The 23,918-nt window shown below is 40.0% G+C and overlaps 1 protein-coding gene across 1 annotated transcript; it reads right to left on the bottom strand.

The window, feature by feature from the left end:
• Nucleotides 1-9,957: 9,957 nt before the first annotated feature.
• On the bottom strand, nt 9,958-22,969 carry LOC149962963 (transmembrane protein 220-like). Its single transcript, XM_090170407.1, has 7 exons — nt 22,821-22,969; nt 22,570-22,666; nt 19,374-19,403; nt 19,230-19,290; nt 16,138-16,276; nt 14,848-14,913; nt 9,958-10,164 (listed from the first exon to the last, which is right to left on the bottom strand). The coding sequence occupies exons 2-7, from the start codon at nt 22,654-22,656 to the stop codon at nt 9,993-9,995; spliced, it is 555 nt and encodes a 184-aa protein (XP_090026533.1). The 5' UTR covers nt 22,657-22,666; nt 22,821-22,969; the 3' UTR covers nt 9,958-9,992.
• Nucleotides 22,970-23,918: the final 949 nt, after the last annotated feature.

Raw genomic sequence — 23,918 nt, 5'->3', positions numbered from 1 at the left:
CCATGGCCGCCATTTTGGTCGCAAATTTTTTATCTATAGGAAAGAGCATGGGTGACGTACTAGGATGTCACAGTGCCATTACTCTATACGGGGAATTTAGTAACGTCTTTTACGTGTTTTGGAAGCAAACCTGTTCTCATTTTTGTTACTATTTAAGTTGATACGATGCCACTAGGTACGATTACAGAAGGGCCACCGTCAATGCTCGGAGCCTCGGAATGGGGGATTATGGGGCTGGGGCGCGTCAAAAAAGTGGTGTCGACGGATACACGACGGAACTATTTTTTAGAAAAACGTTACTAATCCCCTAAAATTACTACTTTTTTAAAATTAAGTTATTTAAAAAAATAATCATTTTCGGCCCAAAAAAGTTTCGTAATCTACGAGTCAAGTGCTACATTCTCCGCCAAAAAAATACAAAAAACGATAATTCCCTAAAATTACAACTTTTTTAAAATTAAGTTAATTAAAAAAATTATCATTTGCGGCCCAAAAAAAATTGTTTCGTAATCTACGCGTCAAGTGCTACATTCTCCACCAAAAAAAAAGCAAAATTACATGAGGCCGCTGTAGTTCAATTTTTCCGAAATTTCAACTCCTGAAAACCAACCCAAGAGCCTTTTATCGTTTTGTGAAGAAGGAAATTCGTGTCCCTAAATCTCGGTTAAACATTATGGTGGATGATAATCACTTAACAGACTCTGACTTTAGAATGGCCAACTACTTTAATGAGACTTTCACCACTAACTTTAACAAGGACAATATTTCGCACACTGATCTTCCTGATCTAAAAATCCCTCATATGGCTGATTTTTATCCTACCCTATCTGATGTCCGCCAGACTTTAAAGAAGCTGGATGTAAAGTCCTCCTCTGGCCCGGATGCAATACCGAATTGTCTACTTAAATCCTGCTCTTCTACCATCTTTCGTCCTCTTCACGCTTTGTTCACTTCCTCCCTACATAAAGGCATTCTTCCAGCTGATTGGCGGATGGGTCATATTACCCAGCTATTAACTAAAATTCCGGTAAAAAGTCAAGTGCTGTGAATTACAGGCCAATCAGTCTTACTTCTACCATCTGCAAAGTCCTCGAGAAATGTATTTGTCTCGCCATAATTCAAATCAAATCATTTTATTTTAAATTATATATATATAAACTAAAAAAAACCAGCTTCGCCCTCGTGAGTCGTGATCTACAATTTACTATTTTTCCCACCAACTGCGCGGCTGTGCCCGGTCTTGAAACGCCATCTGGTGAGAAAATGTTTTACGATTGCAGCGGATGGCGGGAAAATTTAAATTAGTCCATCCATTGCAACCAAACAGCTGATTGTGTACAAATACCGCCTTCCGCATCAAAAAAGGAACTTTTTTTTGCTCAAGCGCTACGGAAGAATGAGTATTTTAAGTAGTCCCTTTTAGAGTGAGGTAGATGGAGTTTCCTGCTATTCCCACGAGTGACAAGTGTAGGAGAAGTAAGTCTGACCAGAACTGCGTAACAGTTTGTACAACAGTACCAAATCCAAGTATAGGCGGCGAGACTTTAAAGGCATCCAATTTAGGGTAGCAAGTCTGTCAGAACGAGATAAAGTCTGGAGAAGGAAGGGAATTTTAAAGGCACGAGCTTGAACATTTTCGAGTAGATTGATGTGGTGTTTTTGATAAGGGCTCCAAAGACAGAATGCAGACTCCAAAAGCGGACGAACAAAGGTGTTAAAAGCGTGGTTAGATTTTTCAGTGAGAGGCCAGGCAGTTTATATTTTATTACAGCCAAAAGACTGTTGGCACGATTACAGATATTGGAGATATGGCGATCGAATTTAAGATCCGAGGGGATAATGATGCCAAGGTCTCTTTGCTCTGTAACACGCTTTATATTGTTGCCAAATAAATAATAGGGAGAGGGGATGGAAGGGTTTGGTTTCGCCTGATCTATGCTGAGAACGACGGATTAACCCATTTCTCTTCGCCCAGGATTCCATGGTTGTTAGGTCAGATTGTAGAGAACTTATGTCAGAGTATGCCTCAATAGTACGAATTTTTTTCAGATCATCAGCGTATAGAAGTAGTTGGGATACAATAGAATCCGGGAGGTCGTTGATATACACCAGGTACAAAAGCGGACCCAGAACACTTCCCTGAGGGACCCCGCTAAGAACGGGAAGGGGGTCACTCAAAGTGTGCTCTACTCTCACCCTTTGTAGACGGGAAGTTAAGAAGTGTGATATCCAAGAAATTAAGTTTTTATTGATCCCGTACATTTTTAGTTTAGCAAAAAGACGACTGTGAGGTACAGTCGAGAACTCAGAGCCCCCCCCCCCCCGCAAAAATCACTATGAGGCCCCCCTTTTTAATTTTTTTTATGGTTAGCGCCCCCCCCCCCAGCTCGAGGCCCACCCCCCCCCCCGCACCATGGACCATCAGCTACGCCTCATTTGATAGTTACAGAAATACATGAACCGAAATTATCAGCGAACAAATTTTTCTCGGGCGGCAATTTCCCCGTGCGACAGGGGAGGGTTAAATAGGGAGGCCTTGTTAATTTTCCGCCTCCCGTGACTCCAGAGACAATTTCGAATGCACCACGGGTAACTAGACCGCCATCTAGTGAGGCTAAGAGAAATTATTTCATCGAAGAAAATCGTGAGCAACGTGGTCTGCAAACCTAGGCTTAGCCGTGTTTTGTTTTTGATAGAGGTCAGTGGAACTGTAGAACGCGGTAGCTGCAGCTAAAAGTAAATAAATTTAAACCTTTTTAACTATTCTTACCAGACCATTTATGTATGAAAGAACAGAGAAATACTTAATTTTTATTAGAATTAGAAAATATACAAATTACTTAATGGAGCTACTTAAGATATATGAAACCCAGATAAAAATATTTAGGCCTGCAGTAGTAAAGAATATGGGAAGACCAAAGAAACAGAAGGCTACGGAAGAAGAAGAAACTGAAATAAACCACGAGAAAAGAGCTAGTAGAAATAAGAAATAAAAATGATGATTTCGTTTACGAGTAAGGCTACATTTACGTTGCTATTCAGTTTTATATTTCAAATAAAACAAGTACAATTATTTTAACAAAATAATACAAATATTTATTGTTTATAATTCTTAAAGTCAAGTTAGTCTAGTTTTTATTAGTCGTTAACTAGGCTTCATTAATTAATAACAACTGATTACGATGATATTTGTTTGAGCTATTCTTTCCTTGGACGTTGCTTCTAATGGTGACAGCCTTTCTTCCACTGACACATGATGCACTTACAATTTTTCCCCAGCAGCATATTTCATTTATTTGTTTGTCGAGAAAGTTTCGCTCGGCCGTCGCCAGGTAGCGTATTCAAACCTTCGCCGCGGAGGTGGGGAGGTTCTCTTTTCGAGGAGGGGAAGGTAGCACGCGGCCGGGAAAACGGGGAACTTGCCTCCCGTGCTAGAAGAATAGGAAGCTGATAATTTCGGTTCATGTATTTCTGATATAAGGGGATCTGATTTATGTAACCGAGGTTACGTTCAGTGAAGCCAAAGATAATTTAAACTCGTACCCTAGATTCGAAATCACCCTCTCGCGCGTTGCCGATATTAGGTGGTTTTTTTTCGCCTGTTCTGGGTTTTTTGAGCAGGTTCAAAAGTGTAGCCCTATGACGTCATTTTACTCCAATTCTATCTTGACGAAAAAAACGAGTTGGGAGTAAGAAGTTAGTATTTAGAGGTTAAAGGTTATATATTCATAGTTTGCACCGAAGGGAGGGGCCTATGGTCTCCAAGGAAACTGGGAGGGCGATCAAAAATTCAAACCATTTCGCGCGTAGCTACTAAATAGGTAGCCATTTTGTTGGTAATCTCGTCAAAGCTACAAAACGTATTAGATTTATGCTTTAAAATTTTAAATGGGCCCTAAACAAAGCCAGATAAGATTCTAAGGCCGGGTTATTTAAATAAAATATCAAATTACGACAGAAATATCTACGACAAGAAGTTAACAAAGCTTATCAAAGTTAGGCCTTTGCGGTCATCCTTTTTACACTTACCTTCACTATCGAATAAAATAAACAATTTTCGCTCTCCCTTGGTAATTGAACTACTCGAACAATTTTTAACCAGGCAGATAACCATTTTTAACGTGAAAATAAATCCTTAATCATTTGAAAATAATTAAAATCCGCAAACAGACGATTGAAACTGTTAACCCTCCCGTTTTACTAAGAAATCTACACCTTCAAAATGGCGGCAAAGAACCGTTCATTCTTGCTCAAATTAAATATTTATTCTTGGTTCTTATATCTATACTTGGAACTGCGTCATTGATGACGTAGGGATGCAAACTATGTATTGGTTTTGTTTTTAAGATGGCGACCGGTGGTGAGATCATCAATATAAGACTCATTTTTCTTATTTATTTAATAATAATAATAATCAGCTAGGCTAATACCCAAGACACCACCTGAGGTCTAAGTCATCAAGCAACTTTCAAAGTCATTAAATAGCATTTAACAATTGGATATTCGTTATTAAAAGCTTGCCACATGTGAAGATGTTCAAAACCCGTTATGTTTTCGTGAAACGAAATTTAAGCAGACGAATTTTCTACATAAGCTAGATTACTCCCTCTACACCTCCTTTCGAGGAGGAGTAAAAAGTGTACCGTTTGAGCTCTGGAACATACATGGGCAAAATAGCTGCCCTCCACCCTCCATCCCTCTGCCCTCCGGAGCGAACGTACGTATTCCTTCATTCATCCATCCGCCCTCCATAACTAATATCTGCCCTCCACCCTCCATCCCTCTGCCCTCCGGAGCGAACGTACGTACTCCTTCATTCATCCATCCGCCCTCCATAACTAATATCTGCCCTCCACCCTCCATCCCTCTGCCCTCCGGAGCGAACGTACGTACTCCTTCATTCATCCATCCGCCCTCCATAACTAATATCTGCCCTCCACCCTCCATCCCTCTGCCCTCCGGAGCGAACGTACGTATTCCTTCATTCATCCATCCGCCCTCCATAACTAATATCTGCCCTCCATCCTCTACCCCTCTGCCCTCCAGAGGGGTAGATCTACACTCCGTCTAATACCCTCAGCACTCCAGTGAGTAGAGCTACACTCCGTCATATACCCCTCCGCCCTCCATAGCTAAATCTGCCCTCCATCGTCCAACCTTCCGCCCTCCGGAGCGAAGATACGCACTTCGTCATTCATCTCTCCACCCTCTATAGCTATGATCTGCCCTCCATCCTTTACCCCTCCACCCCCCGGAGCGAAGACACGCACACCGTCAATCATCCCTCTTTCCTCCAGAGTCTAAAAATACACTCCGTCAAATTCCCCTCCGCCCTCCGGAGCGAAGATCCATCCTATGCCCTCCAAAGAGAAGATTTGCCCTCCACCCTCCGCCCTCGAGAGAGTAGATCTGCACTACGTTATTTCGAGTTAATCTTAGATTGATTCCTACTAAAACCTAAAGTGTATATTGTAGTTCTTTCAAACACACAGTTCAATTGGTTGGTTTGACGCTTACTACATTAAGGAGTAAGCGTTTTATAAATAATGGCTTAAGGGCCGAGAACAGACTACATTTTCTCGTGCGCGTCCTACACATGCCATTTTTTTTTGGCAAGAGATCATACTGCCACTCAAGCTAGTCATGCTGGTCAAGCTGTCTGTCGTTAAAAGGTTGGCATGTGTAGGATGGGAGGGGTTGAAATTCGCGCACGAGAAAACGTTGTCACTATTCTAGGCCTTCAAACTGTATTTAAGGCACTTTTTTAAACGAACACGTTGAGAGAACATCTCCGTTCGTAAACTTTACACATTACAAGGCGTAACACGAATAGTCCAAGAGCCCATGACAAAATAAGTGACTGATACGGTACAGGGTAGTCTTTGAATTACCATTACGAAGGGTAACCAAGAAATGTTTGTCTTACGGGCCGGAGTGCGGGTTTTTCACCATGGCAACCAAAATATTTTCAACAACAAAAATTTCGTAGGGGATTTTACATGGGAAATCAACAGAATGTAAGGTTCCCCAATCTCCTTTGAAATTTTAAAAAAATTCAGACAAAATTGTTTTTGCTCCAAAATTTTTCAAAACTTTGTAATTAACTAAAATCAAGTAAATAATAAATTTACTAAAATGGTTGAAATTTAATGAAATTTTGGCAAAATTACTAAAATTTAGTTTAATGCCTCGCTTTGGAACCATTTGGAACAAAAATATTTTGTCTGATTTCAAATTTCGTGATTTTCATCGTCTTTTCGCGCCATCTAGGAACCGAAATTGGAATCTATTTTTTAATTTCATGTTGCCATGAGTTTAATTACTGAATACAGCCGAATTATTTTGTTAAAGAAAGTTCGATAATGGAAGCTCCAAATATTTTAAATAGCCCAAGAGGTTACTATAAAAAGCATGATTAAGGTTTATTGTTAACAAGTAAAGAGAAAAACATAATTTTAAACGTCTATAGCTCATTAAGACAACGTTAGCCCCAAGAAAGCGTAGTAACTATTTTAAAAGAAACTTGTCAATCTAACTGGTAAGACGTAGAAATAAATTTACAAAATTAAATAATTATACATACTATTTTAAATTTAAGAATGATAGGAATGCCTTATCTTTTAAATTTGCTCGCCCCCACAATTATGAAATTTAAAAATAAAGATTCCAATTTGGGTTTCTAGATGACGCTTAAAGACGACGAAAAGAGCAAAATTCGAATTTGACCGAAAAATGGCCAAATTCAAATTTCACGCGGTGGAATGACCGGAAACGATATGAGGCATCCTTGCGCCGATTGTACTATATATTTTGTCTTTCTTAGCCTGCAATTGACTATAGGGAAAACAGATTTAAACGTATAAAACTTAATTGAACGACTTAACCGGTGAATTTGGCTCGGTTAGGGCCAATGTACAAGTATAAACAAGCATAACGCTATAGTAAAAGTATGTTATAAAAGCATGTAAAAGCGACATGTTATAGGCATTCTTTGAGCCATTCAGATCAATATTTGATGGTCAATATCACATGAATGATCAAAAATGCAACTTCCCAACGTCTATCCTTCAGCCTACACCCTTATTAAAAAGCCCTGTTAACCTCTGTGAAAATGGACTATCTAGGTGAGCACTGTTATATTTGCGTTAATCTAATTACTCTTGAGCCTGAGTTTAACAGTGACTAAATGAATTAAATGAGAGTCAAACAGTATTACATAAACTAATGATTTAATAAGGCTATTAACGAAAGAGATTAACATTTACTTCGAGCATTGTTACAGCTTATTCATACAGCGAGGTAATAATGAGATAATCGCGCGCATTAGGGGTCACAGGTGTAAATACACGGGCGTTTAGAAATAGCGGCGATGGCGCCATCTAGAGATCATAATCAGAACATAACAAGCACAAAGCACACCCCAGCCCATCCGTGTTCTCCCGTCCATCCTCCCCATTACGCATTAATCCCTCCGTCCTCCATATTAAACTATAGCCCTCCATATTCTACCCTCCAGCCTCCCGAATAAGATTTAAACCCGGCGTTTTCTACCCTCCACCCTCCATTGTAACCTTGAGCCCTCCATATTCTACCCTCCACCCTCCCGAATACGATTTAACCCCTCCGTTTTATATGCTCCGCCCTCCATTGTACCCTCCGCCCTCCATTTTCTAACCTCCACCCTCCCGAATATGATTTAACCCTACCGTTTTATACCCTCAACCCTCCTCAATAAAATGCAGCCCCTCCATTTTCTGCCCTCCGCCCTCTATTCTTTTAACATGAGGGATGGCTTCTACCCTCTAGCCTCCGACAGATAGCGGAGGGTTTTCAATTCCCTCCGGGACTCCGGAGGGTCCCTCCGGAGCTTTGCCCATGTATGCTCTGGAACAAGCGAACAAAATTCGGGACAGGGTAAATCTTACCCCGAGAACAGGCGAATAAAACGTTTTAGGGTAAAAAGTTTACACTTTTTGTCCTGGGACAGGCGAAAAAAAACCACCTAGTGTTAAAGGTAAACACTTCGTAACAAAACCGTCAATGGGAAAGCTCTCAGTATTCGAATCTTGGGTACGAGTTTAAATTATCTTTGGTGAAGCTTAACGGTCTTATACCGTTTTATGTTTGCGTTGATTCTGTCAGGGAACACTTAGAGGAAAAGGCCCGGCGGAGAGCGTCCGAAAATACCTTCTCGCTCGTTTCTAAACGCGCAGGCTTATTTTACCTTTTCGCATGCTTCGAATAAGTTGCGTACGTATATTGAGAGCGTAATTCGGACTTCGCGGTTCTCAAGGGCATTGCAATTGCTGACAATTGTGACAGCGCTAAGTAACAAATAAGTGTGATCAGAAAAACAAATAAGTGTGATCAGAAGTAACAAATATAAGTATGAAACTGATCGAACTAGTCTTTGTCGTATAACTAGAAGAAATAAGTGTGACACTCAACGGCTGACTAGTAGTAACAAATAAGTGTGATCAGAAGTAAAAAATAAGAGTGACACTGATCGAAGGAATCTTCGGTGCTTTCGAAGTATGACTAGACGTAACAAATAAGTGTAAATTTGTATATATGTGTGACCGTGGATATATTTTGGTTGTGATACCGGCGTTGAATGTTGCTGTGAATAGCTAAAACAAATTTAACACATTAGAAGGATTGTGTGTATTCTGACCGTCGTACATCTTGTTCACCGCATCGGACTGTTAAAAGGAGCCCAATTGGGCGTGAAAACCGCCCACCTGGCAACTCTGCGTTTAACAACGAAGAAACCGGCTGGAAGAGCAGGTTCAAATGTTTCAGCAACGGTTCAGCAACACTACGTCACACCGGAAATGAAAAAAAAGCGTACAGTAGAAAACCGGTTAAGAAATCCTGCAACGTTTAAATTGTTGCAAGCTACTGAACGTAGCCCGAGGTGGAACATTTAAGAACATTATTTATATTTAGCCTTACCTTGGTGTGTTTTGGAAGTTTCTAGAAGCGTAAACCTCAAGATGGGAGAATGGTTAAAGCATGGGCTAAGAAATGATAAATTGATCATTTCTTAGCCCATGGTTAAAGCAAACTTACAATGGTTAGTATTTTAAAAATTGCAGGGCGTATACAATTTTGATAATTTGATTTGAAATGGTAAGTCAGAGTAGATATTAAATTGAAACTATTACATACAGACTAAAAATGTTATTGTATTAAAATACGTTTTACCATAAGCCTATCATAAGGTCCCCATAATCATAGGCCTACCATAGGGGCCCATGTTAATGGCGTATTGGCGTTGTCCTGGAGAGGGCATCTGCGTTTTCAAAATAAAATATTATCTGACTTGGTAGAGCAGCCACGCTCGGGTTGATAAATGCCACACAAAACGCGTCTAAATCTCAATTATGAAAAATAAATACTTTCTGTTGCGAAGAGTTGGGAAACCAACGTATTTTGGGGAATTAAAGACTGTCAATCAGGGCACGGGTAAGAAGAGAAACCAAGGTTTGGGGAAAAACCCGGGATGGAGATGGAAAATGTGTGTAAAGACTCTGGGATTTCCACCCTCCCAACCTGATTGACCTAAGAGAAACACGGACAAAATTTAGTTCTTGGTGTGTACTGTGTAGTCGAAAGGATAGTGAGCTCGTACGGAAAGAGCGGACAGGTCCCACAGTGGACATTTTTTATAATCATTTTAACCTAACTCGTAATACATTTGTAACTTTGATTTTTTCATGTAAATATTAAACTCAGTTTTTCATAACTATACTAATTTGTTTCCTCAACACTTTCAGAAACACAACTTTTACAGTCGTTGGACAAAGATTCCATATTTAACTTTTTATAAAGTAAGCAATAGTTTTTGTTAGTGGACATTTATTAATATCTAAATGCAAATTACAAACTGTTCAAAATCAATAATTTAATAAATGGGTTGAAGTAATAAATGATAATTGTATGTTTGGCCATGATGTAAAACTCTTATCTTCAATGTCATGTTAAAATTATTATTTGTTTGAAAACATTCCTTGACAAATTCCAAAGTTGGTCCTAACTTCGTCAACATAACACATTGCCCATAAAACTAAAGGCAATAGACTAAACAGACAGGTCCATAGCATCAGATTGAAATTAGAAATTGGTTTCTCCATTTTATTTTCCACATCATCAGAAACATATCTAAAATAGAATGATTGATTATAAAACCACCAAAAACTTGGTTAATATGACTAACGTGACTAGTCGTCCTATTTATAAAGTGGTTGTTAGGTTTAATCCCCAAATTTTTATGAAACAAGGTTTTTAAGTAAAATTTAAAATTATTCCTAATAGCAAAAGTAGTGTCAGAATGGTATATTAGTTAATGAGAGTTTGTCGCAAAGTAAAAAAGGGAAACGAAGGGGGTCGAAAAATACGTCATCAAAATCGAGGTACTCCAGCGCCGCCGAGTGAGGCGTTTTAGAACGTATGTCTACGGGCGAGTAAATCGAAGAGAGATAATCACGCCAGACTATAGACTAAATGTTGCTAGTACTATTCCAACTAGTAGATTATGTAGTCTATAGGGTGACTAGGACTCACTAGAAAATTTAATAGGCGCGAAGATACAGCTGACACACTTTCGGGTCTTATGCTACTTTTGCTAAAAGTGGGTCTAATCAACGTATCGGTTATACCCCGCTATTCAAATGCTCGAGTTAAGGCCCATTTTCATGCTCGCTGGTAGCGGATAAAAATTGTCAAAATTCGCATCCGCCACTCGCAAGCGTGAAAATAAAGCTAAAATATCTGTTTGAAACAGATCGACGCGGAAAGTGAAAAAGTGTGTAGCGGAAGCGGATTTTGTCCATTTTTATCCGCCACCAGCGAGCATGAAAATGGGGCTTAAGTCATGGTAAGTGTTACCATAAAGAACAGTGGCAGATTATGTTCCTTTGAGGCTCTATAGGCGCAATTTTCTCATAAGGCGCTTTAAGGTCAGTGGTTTTTATATTTTTAATGGTAGAAAGGGTACTTCGTGATTTGGTAGTAAAGCTAACACCTCATCTGGCAATTTTGTAAGAATTTCAGCAAGGATTTGTTGAGGTTTCTCGGAAGTTGATTCCGTTTTACGCAATTGTACATTACGCTTTTTCGCATTTCCGGTTTTGACGTCACGATATTCATCGGTTACTCACCGAAGTCATCGGCTGGAAGAGTCGGTTTTTCCGATGACTGACGTCATTACTGACGTAAAACTACTATAAAAGCTACGCCATTTTAAAAAATACCGATGACTGAATAAAAGCGTTCAGCAACTTACGACGTCATTATGACGAAAAAGCTCATCGCTGGAAAATATCAAATCCATCGCGTTTTTTTCCGTTGACTGTTACTGAACGTACCCCTGTCCCCTGGATTCGTAAAATTAAGCCAAAAATTATTAATCGAAATGATTTATGGCCAGTTTCATCGCCAAGGCTTAGTGCGAAATATTTTTCATTAAATGTAATATGCATTTTTTGATCTAACGAAATTTATTTCACTCATGAATATTCAACTCCCATACCCTACGTGACTAGGTCTCCTAACTAGTAACAGAGGAATTCCTCCATGCTAGTAACTACGCTTAGAATATGTTTAAAGCAAGTGTCGGCTCGAGGTGAAGTAGCTCTTTTTTCAACAGATGTCGTTAGCGTCGAAATCAAAACAAGATGCTTAAGCTACATTTTGACCCAAAAGGCGGGACATAAAAATAATCCTCGCGTTGATTGGCTCGTTTGTTAATTTGACAATAACCTAAATTATAGTAATTTTTTACAATATATTTTATATGGGATATATAATTTAGGTATCAGACAAAATTACTTATACGCCGTTTGGTTCAGATTTGAAGGTTAATTTAGCGATATTTGGTAAGAGCACGTTGAGACCAATCGAATGATACCAATATCAGGTGATATCAATTTTCAAGGTCACCGGAAGTGACGTCACGTGGTTCGTATTTCCGGAAAGAACCCACTTTGACCTGTAAGACAAACAGTTCTTTGTTACAAATCACTAACCTAATTAAAAAATACCTTGACCCATCGTGTACCTTATCACATGCTTATTTTGTCATGGGCTCTTGGACTATTATAGTTGGCTGTGGTCTATTGTTGTTTACCATGGTAACTATGGAGCTTAATTTTTCCGAGTTCCGGCAGGAAGAGGGTAAACGCTATTGACTATAAGAACGAGGCTGTATTTCGAATCCAGGGTACGTAGTTTATATAATCTTCGCTTACGCCAACTCATTTTCTGGAAAAGGTGGGGGAGCGACTCCCCCAGCCCCCATGGCGACTTTAAATTCAGGTGGCCGGGTTACAATGCGTAGAAAGGTGGTGGAAAGCCCTTCATGCCACGGGAGTCAACCGCTCCCTACACTCACAATCATTACCGGATTATCCGTACTGAAGGTGGGGCAGAATTTTATGGGGGCCTATGGATTTTTACTGATTTTTTTCAGTGACATAATTTGAGCTATTTCAATCAGTTTAATTCACTGTAAATCAGTGGTTTTTCACTGATTTATTTTAAGAAAGTATATTTAATAATTTAATGGAATAAATCCATAATATTATTAAAAAATATTTGATTTAGCCAGCCTGGTAAAAAGTAACTCACTTATATTGCACTGTAGATTTACATCTCAGCAAAACGCAGACATCTCCGTCGCCAATGTGATATTCGTAGATTTATTAATTACGAATAATTATAAAACTTAAAGATATATTTAATAGTCAATGATAATCATCAGCTAGGCTAATACGCTTTGCACCACCTTAGGCCCAAGTCATCGGGTTACAATGCGTAGGAGGGTGGTGGTGGCAAGCCCTTCATGCCACGCGAGCCAACAGCTCCCTACACTAACTATTACTGGTAACCTCGACAAGTTTATCTAAAACTAAAACCGTTTTCAAAAACTAAGAGACGTCTGCTACAAATAAAACAGTGCAGATAATAAGATATTTATGATTCTGGTTCTTTTATTCATGAAGACAATTTTTTTGTTGCAGTTGGAGTGGGCCCATAGGTTTAGTCCTTAATCCGGCACGGTATGTAGGGAATAGAGCGCTTGATTAAAATAGCATTTTGTTGAAACGGCGCTTTGTTAAAACAGCGGTTGTTGAAATAGTGTTTCTCATTACAGCGATTTGTCGAAAGAGCGTTTTGATTAGTCGGCGTTTCTTGGTTAAGAGTTTCTCAGAAGAGCGGTTTGTCAAAACAGCTTTTTCCATAAACAAATTAGCGGTTTTGGTCAAGACGGTGGTTTCTTAAAATATATATGAATTGACGATGGAAAATGTTATAAAATTAAATGAATTCTGGCACATACATATGAACTTCAGGGGTTAGGTTAGGTTAGGTTAGTTTGCAATACTAACTGTCGGCAGAAACCATTAGGTAATGAAATTTGCCGAAATTCAAGAAAAATACGTATTACAATAGGCCTATATTATTAGTGCTATAGAAAGCAGCGCCGTTTTGGGAAACGCTGTTTCGACAAAATACGGTTTTGAGAACCGCCGCTATGACAAAGCGCCATTTGAACAATTTGTCGTTTTGGGAAACGCTGTTATGACAAAGCACTATTTCGACAAAGCGCTATTTCGACAAAACGCTGTTATGACAAAGCACTATTTCCACAAAACGCTGTTATGACAAAGCGCTATTTCGACAAAACGCTGTTATGACAAAGCGCTATTTTGAAAAACGCTGATTAAACAAATGCTGTTTAGGAAAGCTCTGTAAGTCCCTACAAATCATCCGGCACTGCTCACAATTACCGTTAAAATGAATTTTTTATGGAAAAGGGGAAACCCCCTTTAGACCGTGGGCAGAGTTAAGAAACTCAACGCTATCTGGAATCGAACCCGGCTCCTCATGCAGCGATATATTTTCTACACCGGTTAAAATCGAAACGTTTTGTGGGTGGAGTCTACGATAAACGCCTTTCTCCTGATTGGCTGAAATGCCAAAAAAGCACCGCCCATCCTAGACCCAGATGGTAGAAAGGGTACTGATAATTTGCGTTCCCTGCAAAAACTGCTGCATAACCAGTCTCACCTAGGAGGATTCAAGTGTACCTGGAGAAGAATTCGGGGGGGCCACGGGAGAGGCTGCTCAAAGCCTCAAACCCTTGGACATAAAACTACAACGGAGCCATCTAGTGGGGAAAATGTGAACTATGACCACGTGTTTGGTTTAGGAACTGGATAAAAAATTATATTTTTATGGCACCTAGAATCGCTACGACAGTTGTCAAAGCAAGAATATTTCCCCATAATTAAATTTAAAACTTAACATTCATTGCAACTTTCTTTGAAATTATATAGTTTTCGGGCAAATTTCTTCGATGTGGCCTAAGCTAAAAACCGTTGAAGTTCGAAATACTGTCTAGCAGACGAATGTTTTGATAGCTCCTAGGTTACTTTGAAGCTTTGTAGGTGGCGCTAAAAACGTTATGTCCAAGTATTTGACACAGCAGGCGACATCTGTAGCCGAGCCGCGTAACATTGGTCGGGGAATACAAATTTCTTCTCCAGGTACACTTGAATCCTCCTAGGTCTCACCGAGGGGCTAACCACTCTTAGAAAATCTGTACACCGGATTACGCTTAGATTACCACTGCCAAAGGCAGGGACTTCAAAGATTACGCGTATTCCCATTAGTACAGTCAAAGGTACGGCTCTGTACACCGATTACGCGGAGTGATCAGCCCCTCGGGTCTCACCTCTCCGTTGCAACCACTGTTTCGCCTTCTGGTCATATCTGGTCACGTTAGTCCATAACTCAGATTGCGTAATATCAGCTTATAGAGTGACAGCAGTAGGTAATTACCTCGATGTCCGATGTATTCTACAGATTTGCAACCACCCAATAATGATGAGAATGCCACAAAATTCTCTATTATATAAAGAAAAACAAGTAAATATCACCTCCACACTTTGAGACTTACTGGTCTTAATTAGCCTTTTCATTTTACATAGAGCCACCTAGTAGCCAACACGAGAAGCTCGCGTAACTTCTGGATTTTCGTCTGCTACACAGACTGTGTTTTAATGTCAAATCGTTTACTTAGCAGACGAAAATCCAGTAGTTTATGAGCTTATCGTGTTCAGTGGCGTCACTATGCTCTTGAGCCACTTGAAACATTTCTGAAGCGCCACCTAAAATTTCACTTAGCGAAAAGTTTCGTAGAATTAAAAAAGAAATAAATAATTCTTCCTAGAAAAAGGACATAAAAAAATTAATTTTGACTAGTCGGCCTCGATGTTTCAGTTTTTGAAACCTTTTTTGGAGGGGGGTTCCTCCCCTTCTCCCTCAATGGGACGGCCCTGACCAGGGCTTATGGCTAAAGCGCCACCAATTTTAAAATCCTGGCGACGCCACTGATCGTGTTGGATACTAGGTGATTCTATTTTAACAGAAAATGCGAGTACTAGCTAAAAGAGACCTTTCTATAAATTCCTAGCTAAACAGGCCAAACACTTTCACAGAGACAACTTAGCGCTACTTCAGTAGGACTTGCAAACTTATTTACTCTTTGGTTTAAAATTTCTTCTTAGGCTCATTTCTATTTAAAAAGTACATCCAGAAGCGTCACCCATAAACTGGATTTTCAAAATATAGCTAAGGTAGTTTACGTTAAGATAATATATTTCAAAATATAGTAATTCCATAGCTGAACTATTTACAAAATAAATTAGATATAGTTAATTATCTATTTATAATGGTTTGTATAAAACTATAACCGTTAAATTAGTAGGATTTGTTTCAAAAATCCGCTATTTATCCAGACAACTAGGTTGGCAGGTTTGCCAGATAATCCTTTTATGAGCCTCCCTGATTCATGAAAAATCGGGCCAAACTTTCTGCTACTATGTACAAAAAGTAAATAATCACATAAATTAAGTAGTATTTTATAGAATGGTCTATTAAGTATCTTTGTAAGTTGCCAATCAGCTTTCGTAGGCCCTGGGCACAGTGCCCATTGAGTCCATTGGATAATGATGCAAAACGCGGCATCTGTGTGAAAAAATTGGCCCTCTGATGGAATTTGCGGTAAAAAATAAGCTTGTCCGTACCTCATATATTTTCCAATGGCGGGATTATGTTGTTAATTCTTACCGGCCTTCTTCAGATTGTAGTGGGTTGAATTGTATCCTGCCTCGAGTTATTCCATTGACGTACTCGAAGAACACGTAACCACCAATCGAAATACAGAGAGCTACAAACGTCAACGTGACGTTTTTCCACAGTTTAGTCTCTGCAATAGAAATAATTAGATGACTTAAGACAGTCGGTCGGCATACAAAATATTTTCAATTTACATAAAGCCACTTAGCAGCTAACGCTAAAATCTTGTAAACTGCTGGATTTTCGTCTGTCAAGTAGACGCTTCGTGATGTATCGTCTACTTAGCAGACGACATTTCAGCAGCTTATAAACTTCTCACGTTGGCCGCTACGTGGCTCTATGTAAACTAAAAAGGCTAATTGACTAAACAATTTAAATAAAAAACTTTTCATAAAAAATATTTATATAATCATCAATTTTGGCCTGCTACCACTCGAAAACGTGAAAACTTGTAGGGGTCGAGATTGTACCCAATAAAGCTACAAGGTTTCCCTACAGCTTTTCAGGGGGTGGCTTAATTAACCTATCTATAATTAAAGGGTTTTAGCAAGAATGTAGTGGTTAATGGTAATAGCACATGTTGGCTCGCGTGGCATGATGGGCTTGCCGCCACCCTCCTACGCATTGTAACCCGGCTTAAAAGTCGCTAGATGACTTAGGCCTAAGGTGGTGCCTTGGTTATTAGCCTAGCTGATTATTATTCTAAATGTATTTATTTCAACTTAGGGAAAACTATGGAGCTAACGCTTTCGAAACTATGGAGCTAACGCTTTCGAAACTATGGAGCTAACGCTTTCGAAACTATGGAGCTAACGCTTTCGAAACTATGGAGCTAACGCTTTCGAAACTATGGAGCTAACGCTTTCGAAACTAAGGAGCTAACGCTTTCGAAACTAAGGAGCTAACGCTTTCGAAACTAAGGAGCTAACGCTTTCGAAACTATGGAGCTAACGCTTTCGAAACTATGGAGCTAACGCTTTCGAAACTATGGAGCTAACGCTTTCGAAACTATGGAGCTAACGCTTTCGAAACTATGGAGCTAACGCTTTCGAAACTATGGAGCTAACGCTTTCGAAACTATGGAGCTAACGCTTTCGAAACTATGGAGCTAACGCTTTCGAAACTATGGAGCTAACGCTTTCGAAACTATGGAGCTAACGCTTTCGAAACTATGGAGCTAACGCTTTCGAAACTATGGAGCTAACGCTTTCGAAACTATGGAGCTAACGCTTTCGAAACTATGGAGCTAACGCTTTCGAAACTATGGAGCTAACGCTTTCGAAACTATGGAGCTAACGCTTTCGAAACTATGGAGCTAACGCTTTCGAAACTATGGAGCTAACGCTTTCGAAACTATGGAGCTAACGCTTTCGAAACTATGGAGCTAACGCTTTCGAAACTATGGAGCTAACGCTTTCGAAACTATGGAGCTAACGCTTTCGAAACTATGGAGCTAACGCTTTCGAAACTATGGAGCTAACGCTTTCGAAACTATGGAGCTAACGCTTTCGAAACTATGGAGCTCACGCTTTCGAAACTATGGAGCTCACGCTTTCGAAACTATGGAGCTCACGCTTTCGAAACTATGGAGCTCACGCTTTCGAAACTATGGAGCTCACGCTTTCGAAACTATGGAGCTCACGCTTTCGAAACTATGGAGCTCACGCTTTCGAAACTATGGAGCTAACGCTTTCGAAACTATGGAGCTAACGCTTTCGAAACTATGGAGCTAACGCTTTCGAAACTATGGAGCTAACGCTTTCGAAACTATGGAGCTAACGCTTTCGAAACTATGGAGCTAACGCTTTCGAAACTATGGAGCTAACGCTTTCGAAACTATGGAGCTAACGCTTTCGAAACTATGGAGCTCACGCTTTCGAAACTATGGAGCTCACGCTTTCGAAACTATGGAGCTCACGCTTTCGAAACTATGGAGCTCACGCTTTCGAAACTATGGAGCTCACGCTTTCGAAACTATGGAGCTAACGCTTTCGAAACTATGGAGCTAACGCTTTCGAAACTATGGAGCTAACGCTTTCGAAACTATGGAGCTAACGCTTTCGAAACTATGGAGCTAACGCTTTCGAAACTATGGAGCTAACGCTTTCGAAACTATGGAGCTCACGCTTTCGAAACTATGGAGCTCACGCTTTCGAAACTATGGAGCTAACGCTTTCGAAACTATAGAGCTAACGCTTTCGAAACTATAGAGCTCACGCTTTCGAAACTATGGAGCTCACGCTTTCGAAACTATGGAGCTAACGCTTTCGAAACTATGGAGCTAACGCTTTCGAAACTATGGAGCTAACGCTTTCGAAACTATGGAGCTAACGCTTTCGAAACTATGGAGCTAACGCTTTCGAAACTATGGAGCTAACGCTTTCGAAACTATGGAGCTCACGCTTTCGAAACTATGGAGCTAACGCTTTCGAAACTATGGAGCTCACGCTTTCGAAACTATGGAGCTCACGCTTTCGAAACTATGGAGCTCACGCTTTCGAAACTATGGAGCTCACGCTTTCGAAACTATGGAGCTAACGCTTTCGAAACTATGGAGCTCACGCTTTCGAAACTATGGAGCTAACGCTTTCGAAACTATGGAGCTAACGCTTTCGAAACTATTGAGCTCACGCTTTCGAAACTATGGAGATAATGCTTTCGGAGCTCCGGCAGGAAGCGAGTAAACGCTATTGACTACGCACGAGCGGCACGAGGCACTGATTTAGAATCTAGTTTTTATCATAGAAACTACAAGAGGAATAGAAAGAGTCGATGAAAAGTGTTACGGGCTCGGTACGGGCAAAAGGTTCTCCGTTCATTTCCGCTTGAATCTAATTGGCCGTCATTTTCATAGCTTTTTTTATTGGACCAGAGATAACCGGGTATGAAGGGAGAACCTTTTGCCCGGCCTTCTATTCCTGTGGTAGTTTCTATGTTTTTATCTTTGATTTCAGCTAGCTCCTCCCCTTCAGTCACGTGACTCAGACACGTCTTTCCGCTTCCCGAAACGCGTCATTATTGGTCAAAATGTAACGAGTTTCCTGGCGAGGTCTCATTCGTCGGAAATGGTAAAATCGGCTTACCTTGGAAGAAGGGATTAAAAGTGATGGCTAGCGACAATCCGGCCGGAATCAAATACAAAGTCTGCGGACGGGAACAGGATACTCGCATTAGAGAGGTCGCGGGAATTACTGTCATTTATTTATTAAAAAGAAAACTCCGCTTACTATCCAGAGCCAACTGTCGGGATCATCTAGCTATATACAAAATGTTCAATAATATCAAAAGTGTATCAAATATTTCTGTACAAATAAGTATCGATCAAAACTAAAACGATTCATAAAAATGCGTAAAGGGAGTATAACCCCTCTTATTTGGTAGGGTGCACTCAGAGTAGCTTCCACAAGCCTTCCTAGCGAGGGGTGCCGAGGAGTTACTTTGATAGGGTTTTACCCTCCAATTCCGAAAAAGGTTATACACCCTAACTAAACTAACTCCTGGACGCCCCTCGCTAAGAAGGCTTGTGGAAGCTACTCGGTATAGTCTTAGCGCATCCTACCAAACTGAGGGTTTATACTCCCTTTAAGGGGAAGCTATTAGAGGTTCCATATTAATGCTTTTATTTATACTAGATGGTGCCAATTTTAACATTACACTACTTCTAACAATATTTTGTTTTTATTTAAAAACTATAGGCTTCTATGTTCAAGCTTAGGAAATATAGCGCCATCTGCCTTAATATCCATCAACTAAATATGTGAAGAAATAGCAGACATCTTTTGAATTTCTAGGTGAAATTTCAGCTGTTGTACCATAGATATAAGAAATGTATATAAGAAATGTATATAAAGGTCTAGATAAATTTCGGGGCGTCTAAGCCTAACATAAAATACGGAATTGACACCTAGCAGACACCGAGGAAGGCACGTGACGAAGAGCATTTTAGTACTAAGTGCTTGACCTTTCCGCAGGCCGTAATCTTTAGACAACATCTGTTGGTGACTTTTAGTATAATTTTTAAGCAGGAGACAATGGCTCTCGCGACGATAGCACGAGCTTTCTTACCGATAGATAGCGCCTTATAAGGATAGCCTGCAGAAATTACGCGTTTCTGCTAGCTGTCACCTCCGTATTCACTCCCTTTGAAATATTTTATCTAGACCTTTTTATACGTTTCCTATATCTATGTGTTGTACAGAGATAATTCTGTACGAGCAGACAGCTTTCATATATTCAGTTTAAAACTCGGTCGGTAGGCGGCGATACTTGTGACCAAAATTTAAACTACGCACCAAGCCTATAGCAAATGGGAAAATATTTGCAGGTCCGGACTGGCCCGGGCGGCTAACCGGCGATCGCTGGTCAGATCGGATCCAACTCAAATTGGGGGCCAAGAGGAAAAATTTGGCATTAACGGGAAATGCGGCCAACACGATTGCATAGCCGGTGGGGCCAACTACTAGCCAGTCCGGCCCTTAATATTTGCCATTTAAAAGGAACACATAAAAAAATTATTGGTTTTTAGATAGTTTAAAATTTATGTTTCAGACTGTTGGGGCCATCTAGTAAGATTTTGGCTATTTAAATATCGACATAGAGTAACAATGCATTAAACTAATTTTGCCCTAATTTTTAAATTTTATCGTGATTCCGATCAGCCATTGGACGGATAACCTTTAGATAATGTTAACAAAAAACATGGCCAATTGCAAGGCGGGTTTTCATTAGGGCAAAAATTTCTAGCGCGCGTCATAATGTATTTTTCTTTAGGCGCGTGAAAACGTTGGCAAATTCTCATAGTTGATCTAATGGGAACGTACTCACGTTTTCACGCGTGTAAAGAAAAATACATTATGACGCGCTAGTGAAAACCAAGTGTTAAGTTAAAAGGAACCACCTATGGGCTGCATTGAAAAGGACGATAAAATTAGCGAATAAGCAGATTAGTCCATTATGAAAATGGATAAAAAAGCTAAACCCTAAACAAATTTGAAGAAATTTAAAAACTTACAAATAGCTCGTACCGATAGGTCTTCGAGCAAATATAAAGACGCGAAACTCGGACCAAATAGATCTTCTGGTGAAAAACAAAATAAAATATAATAGTCAGATATTCCAACGGTAGACCGGTTTCGTCTTACGAAATATCGCTAAATCAACCTTCAAATTTGAACCAAATGGCGTATAAGATTAAAAAAACTAATTTTGATCCCCTACCAAATTTACATGTGTAAGACAAAATTACTTTTTTAGTCTTAGACGCCATTTGGTTCAGATTTGAAGGTTGGTTTAGCGATATTTGGTAAGAGCACGTTGAGACCAATCGAATGATACCAATATCAGGTGATATCAATTTTCAAGGTCACCGGAAGTGACGTCACGTGGTTTGTATTTCCGGAAAGCCCCCACTTTGACCCGTAAGACAAACAGTTCTTTGTTACAAATCACTAACCTAATTAAGAAATACCTTGACCCATCGTGTACCTTATCACATGCTTATTTTGTCATGGGCTCTTGGACTATTGGGCGAGGGGCTGATCACTCCGCGTAATCGGTGTACAGAGCCGTACCTTTGACTGTACTAATGGGATTACGCGTAATCTTTGAAGTCCCTGCCTTTGGCAGTGGTAATCTAAGTGTAATCCGGTGTACAGATTTTCTAAGAGTGGTTAGCCCCTCGCTATTGGGAGAAACTAAGCCTTATAAGTAAGTTTTCAAATTTCTTAAAATTTGTTTACAGTTTAGCCTTTTTATCCCTTTTCATAATGGACTAATCTACTTATTCGCTTATTTGATCATCCTAGTGAAAAACAAGCATTATAGGACTAATATATTTATTTTGCGTCGACGCTCGTTGTCATGACATTTCGCCTAAGTGTAAGGCCGCCTTTAGTCTGTAAAGTACTATTTTATAAAATGATATTTCGCATTTGAAACACTTTACATTTAAAAGTCGGCCATAAAGTATTTTTATCACTTCCGAAACAACCGTTAAAGGGAATATAATCTCAGGTCTTTGGTGTGGAACACCAACGTTTGCAGCTCTGGCGCCACCGTACAGGGTAATTTGAAAAATTAAGATTCGGGTCATATTATCTTTAAAGGGAATACTACAAAGCAATCTTTATGGAAGACCCCTTCAATTTTTTTAAATTCTTGGAAAAATTCGGCCCGAATTTCCAGTAGCTCCAGCCTCCACCCAGGCTCCCCTTCGGTAACTCGTGCTACCAGCTGAAACCAGTCATGTTAGACACCCCCAAAATAGTAATAGCCCCCCCCCCTCACGTTCCTACGCCACTGAACCGAGTTTTCAATTTGTTTTGGGGGCGTGAACCACTTTTCCTTACTTTCCAGGGGGGACGGCGTGATTAAATAATAATTGTAATTTGAAATTCCATAGAATGTAAAACAAACTCTACGTACCTGTACCAAAGAGGCCATCACGAAAAAAGTACTGATAATAAAATTGACACACCTCCACAACGTTGTTTCCCGGCACGATTTTTCCATTTTTGTACGACTAAATTTGATTATTAACTGTAAATTTACTAGTAATAGAACAGACGCTGATAAACAAATAGTCAGTCAGATCGATGTTTTTGTTATCCTATTATCTCGGACGGTAAAAATACATTCTTGACAATTTAGCTGAGGATCAAACTAAAAGTACTTACAGACGCTAAGTGTCGGCGACAACAAACACGTCCTTTCTCGTTGGAATCTCTGTCTCGACTACTTGTACCCGATAAGGACCAGGTTAGTGCCACCGAAGAGCGTTCTTTGAAAGGCAAATCAGATTGGACGATAACGATTTAATAAAAAATGTGTGCTCCCTAAAAGTTCGTTAAAAATGTTTACATTCACATGACGCGTTGGTTTATGATTTTTTACTGAAACGTTTTGGAGTGAACGAAACGCGCTTTTGACGTCACAAGTTGCCGAGAGAGGAGAGGCGGATTTGGTCAAATCAAAGATTTTTGAACTAATAATATGGCGAGCAACAACTTTCTAATTGGAACCAAATCCGTCAATAAAACGGTTCTCGAGATATTGAAGGGGTTTATAAGAAAGCTGGCAGTAAAGTAGGAAAGGTGAAGTTAAATTAGTAAATGGATAAAAGGTACTTAAAATCAATATTGTTAATAAAATAAATATTTAGACGAACTAGAACGCGTAGTGCCAATGATTTACGAAAAAGAATCTAGGCGCGCTATAGCAAGTTGGAAAAAGAGAGGCAGGCCGCGCCCTGGAAAGATGAAATAAAGAGGCAGGCCGCGCCCTGGAAAGATGAAATAAAGAGGCAGGCCGCGCCCTGGAAAGATGAAATAAAGAGGCAGGCCGCGCCCTGGAAAGATGAAATAAAGAGGCAGGCCGCGCCCTGGAAAGATGAAATAAAGAGGCAGGCCGCGCCCTGGAAAGATGAAATAAAGAGGCAGGCCGCGCCCTGGCAAGAGGAAATAAAGGGGCAGGCCGCGCTTTGGCAAGAGGAAATAAAGGGGCAGGCCGCGCTTTGGCAAGAGGAAATAAAGGGGCAGGCCGCGCCCTGCCAAGATGAAATAAAGACGCAGGGCGCACCCTGGGATAACCGAAAAACCAACGCGGGGCGGAGCCCTGCCTTTGAAAAATGCACCGGGGCGGCGCCCTGGCCCGACTTCACCACTGGTTTTAAATTTAATATATGAAAGATTTCTGCTCGTTGAAAATGATCTCTGCACAACAGCTGAACATTGAAATTCAAAAGTCATATGCGGTTTTCTTAAGATACTTAGTTG

The sequence above is a fragment of the Leiobunum rupestre genome, chromosome 1 (assembly GCF_980474605.1).
Source record: "Leiobunum rupestre chromosome 1, qqLeiRupe1.1.hap1, whole genome shotgun sequence".
Classification (NCBI taxonomy): Eukaryota; Metazoa; Arthropoda; class Arachnida; order Opiliones; family Sclerosomatidae; genus Leiobunum; species Leiobunum rupestre.
Note: the sequence above shows the minus strand (reverse complement) of the source record. Positions and strands in the feature narration are given on the sequence as shown.

Coding starts and splice junctions, on each gene's coding strand:
- LOC149962963 (XM_090170407.1), bottom strand. CDS start 22,656: ATGGAAAAATCGTGCCGGGAAACAACGTTGTGGAGGTGTGTCAATTTT. Junction 19,404..22,569: donor TGATGGCCTCTTTGGTACAG/GTACGTAGAGTT, acceptor TTTTGTATATAG/CTAGATGATCCCGACAGTTG. Junction 10,165..14,847: donor AGAATACATCGGACATCGAG/GTAATTACCTAC, acceptor ATTCTATTTTAG/ATATGTTTCTGATGATGTGG.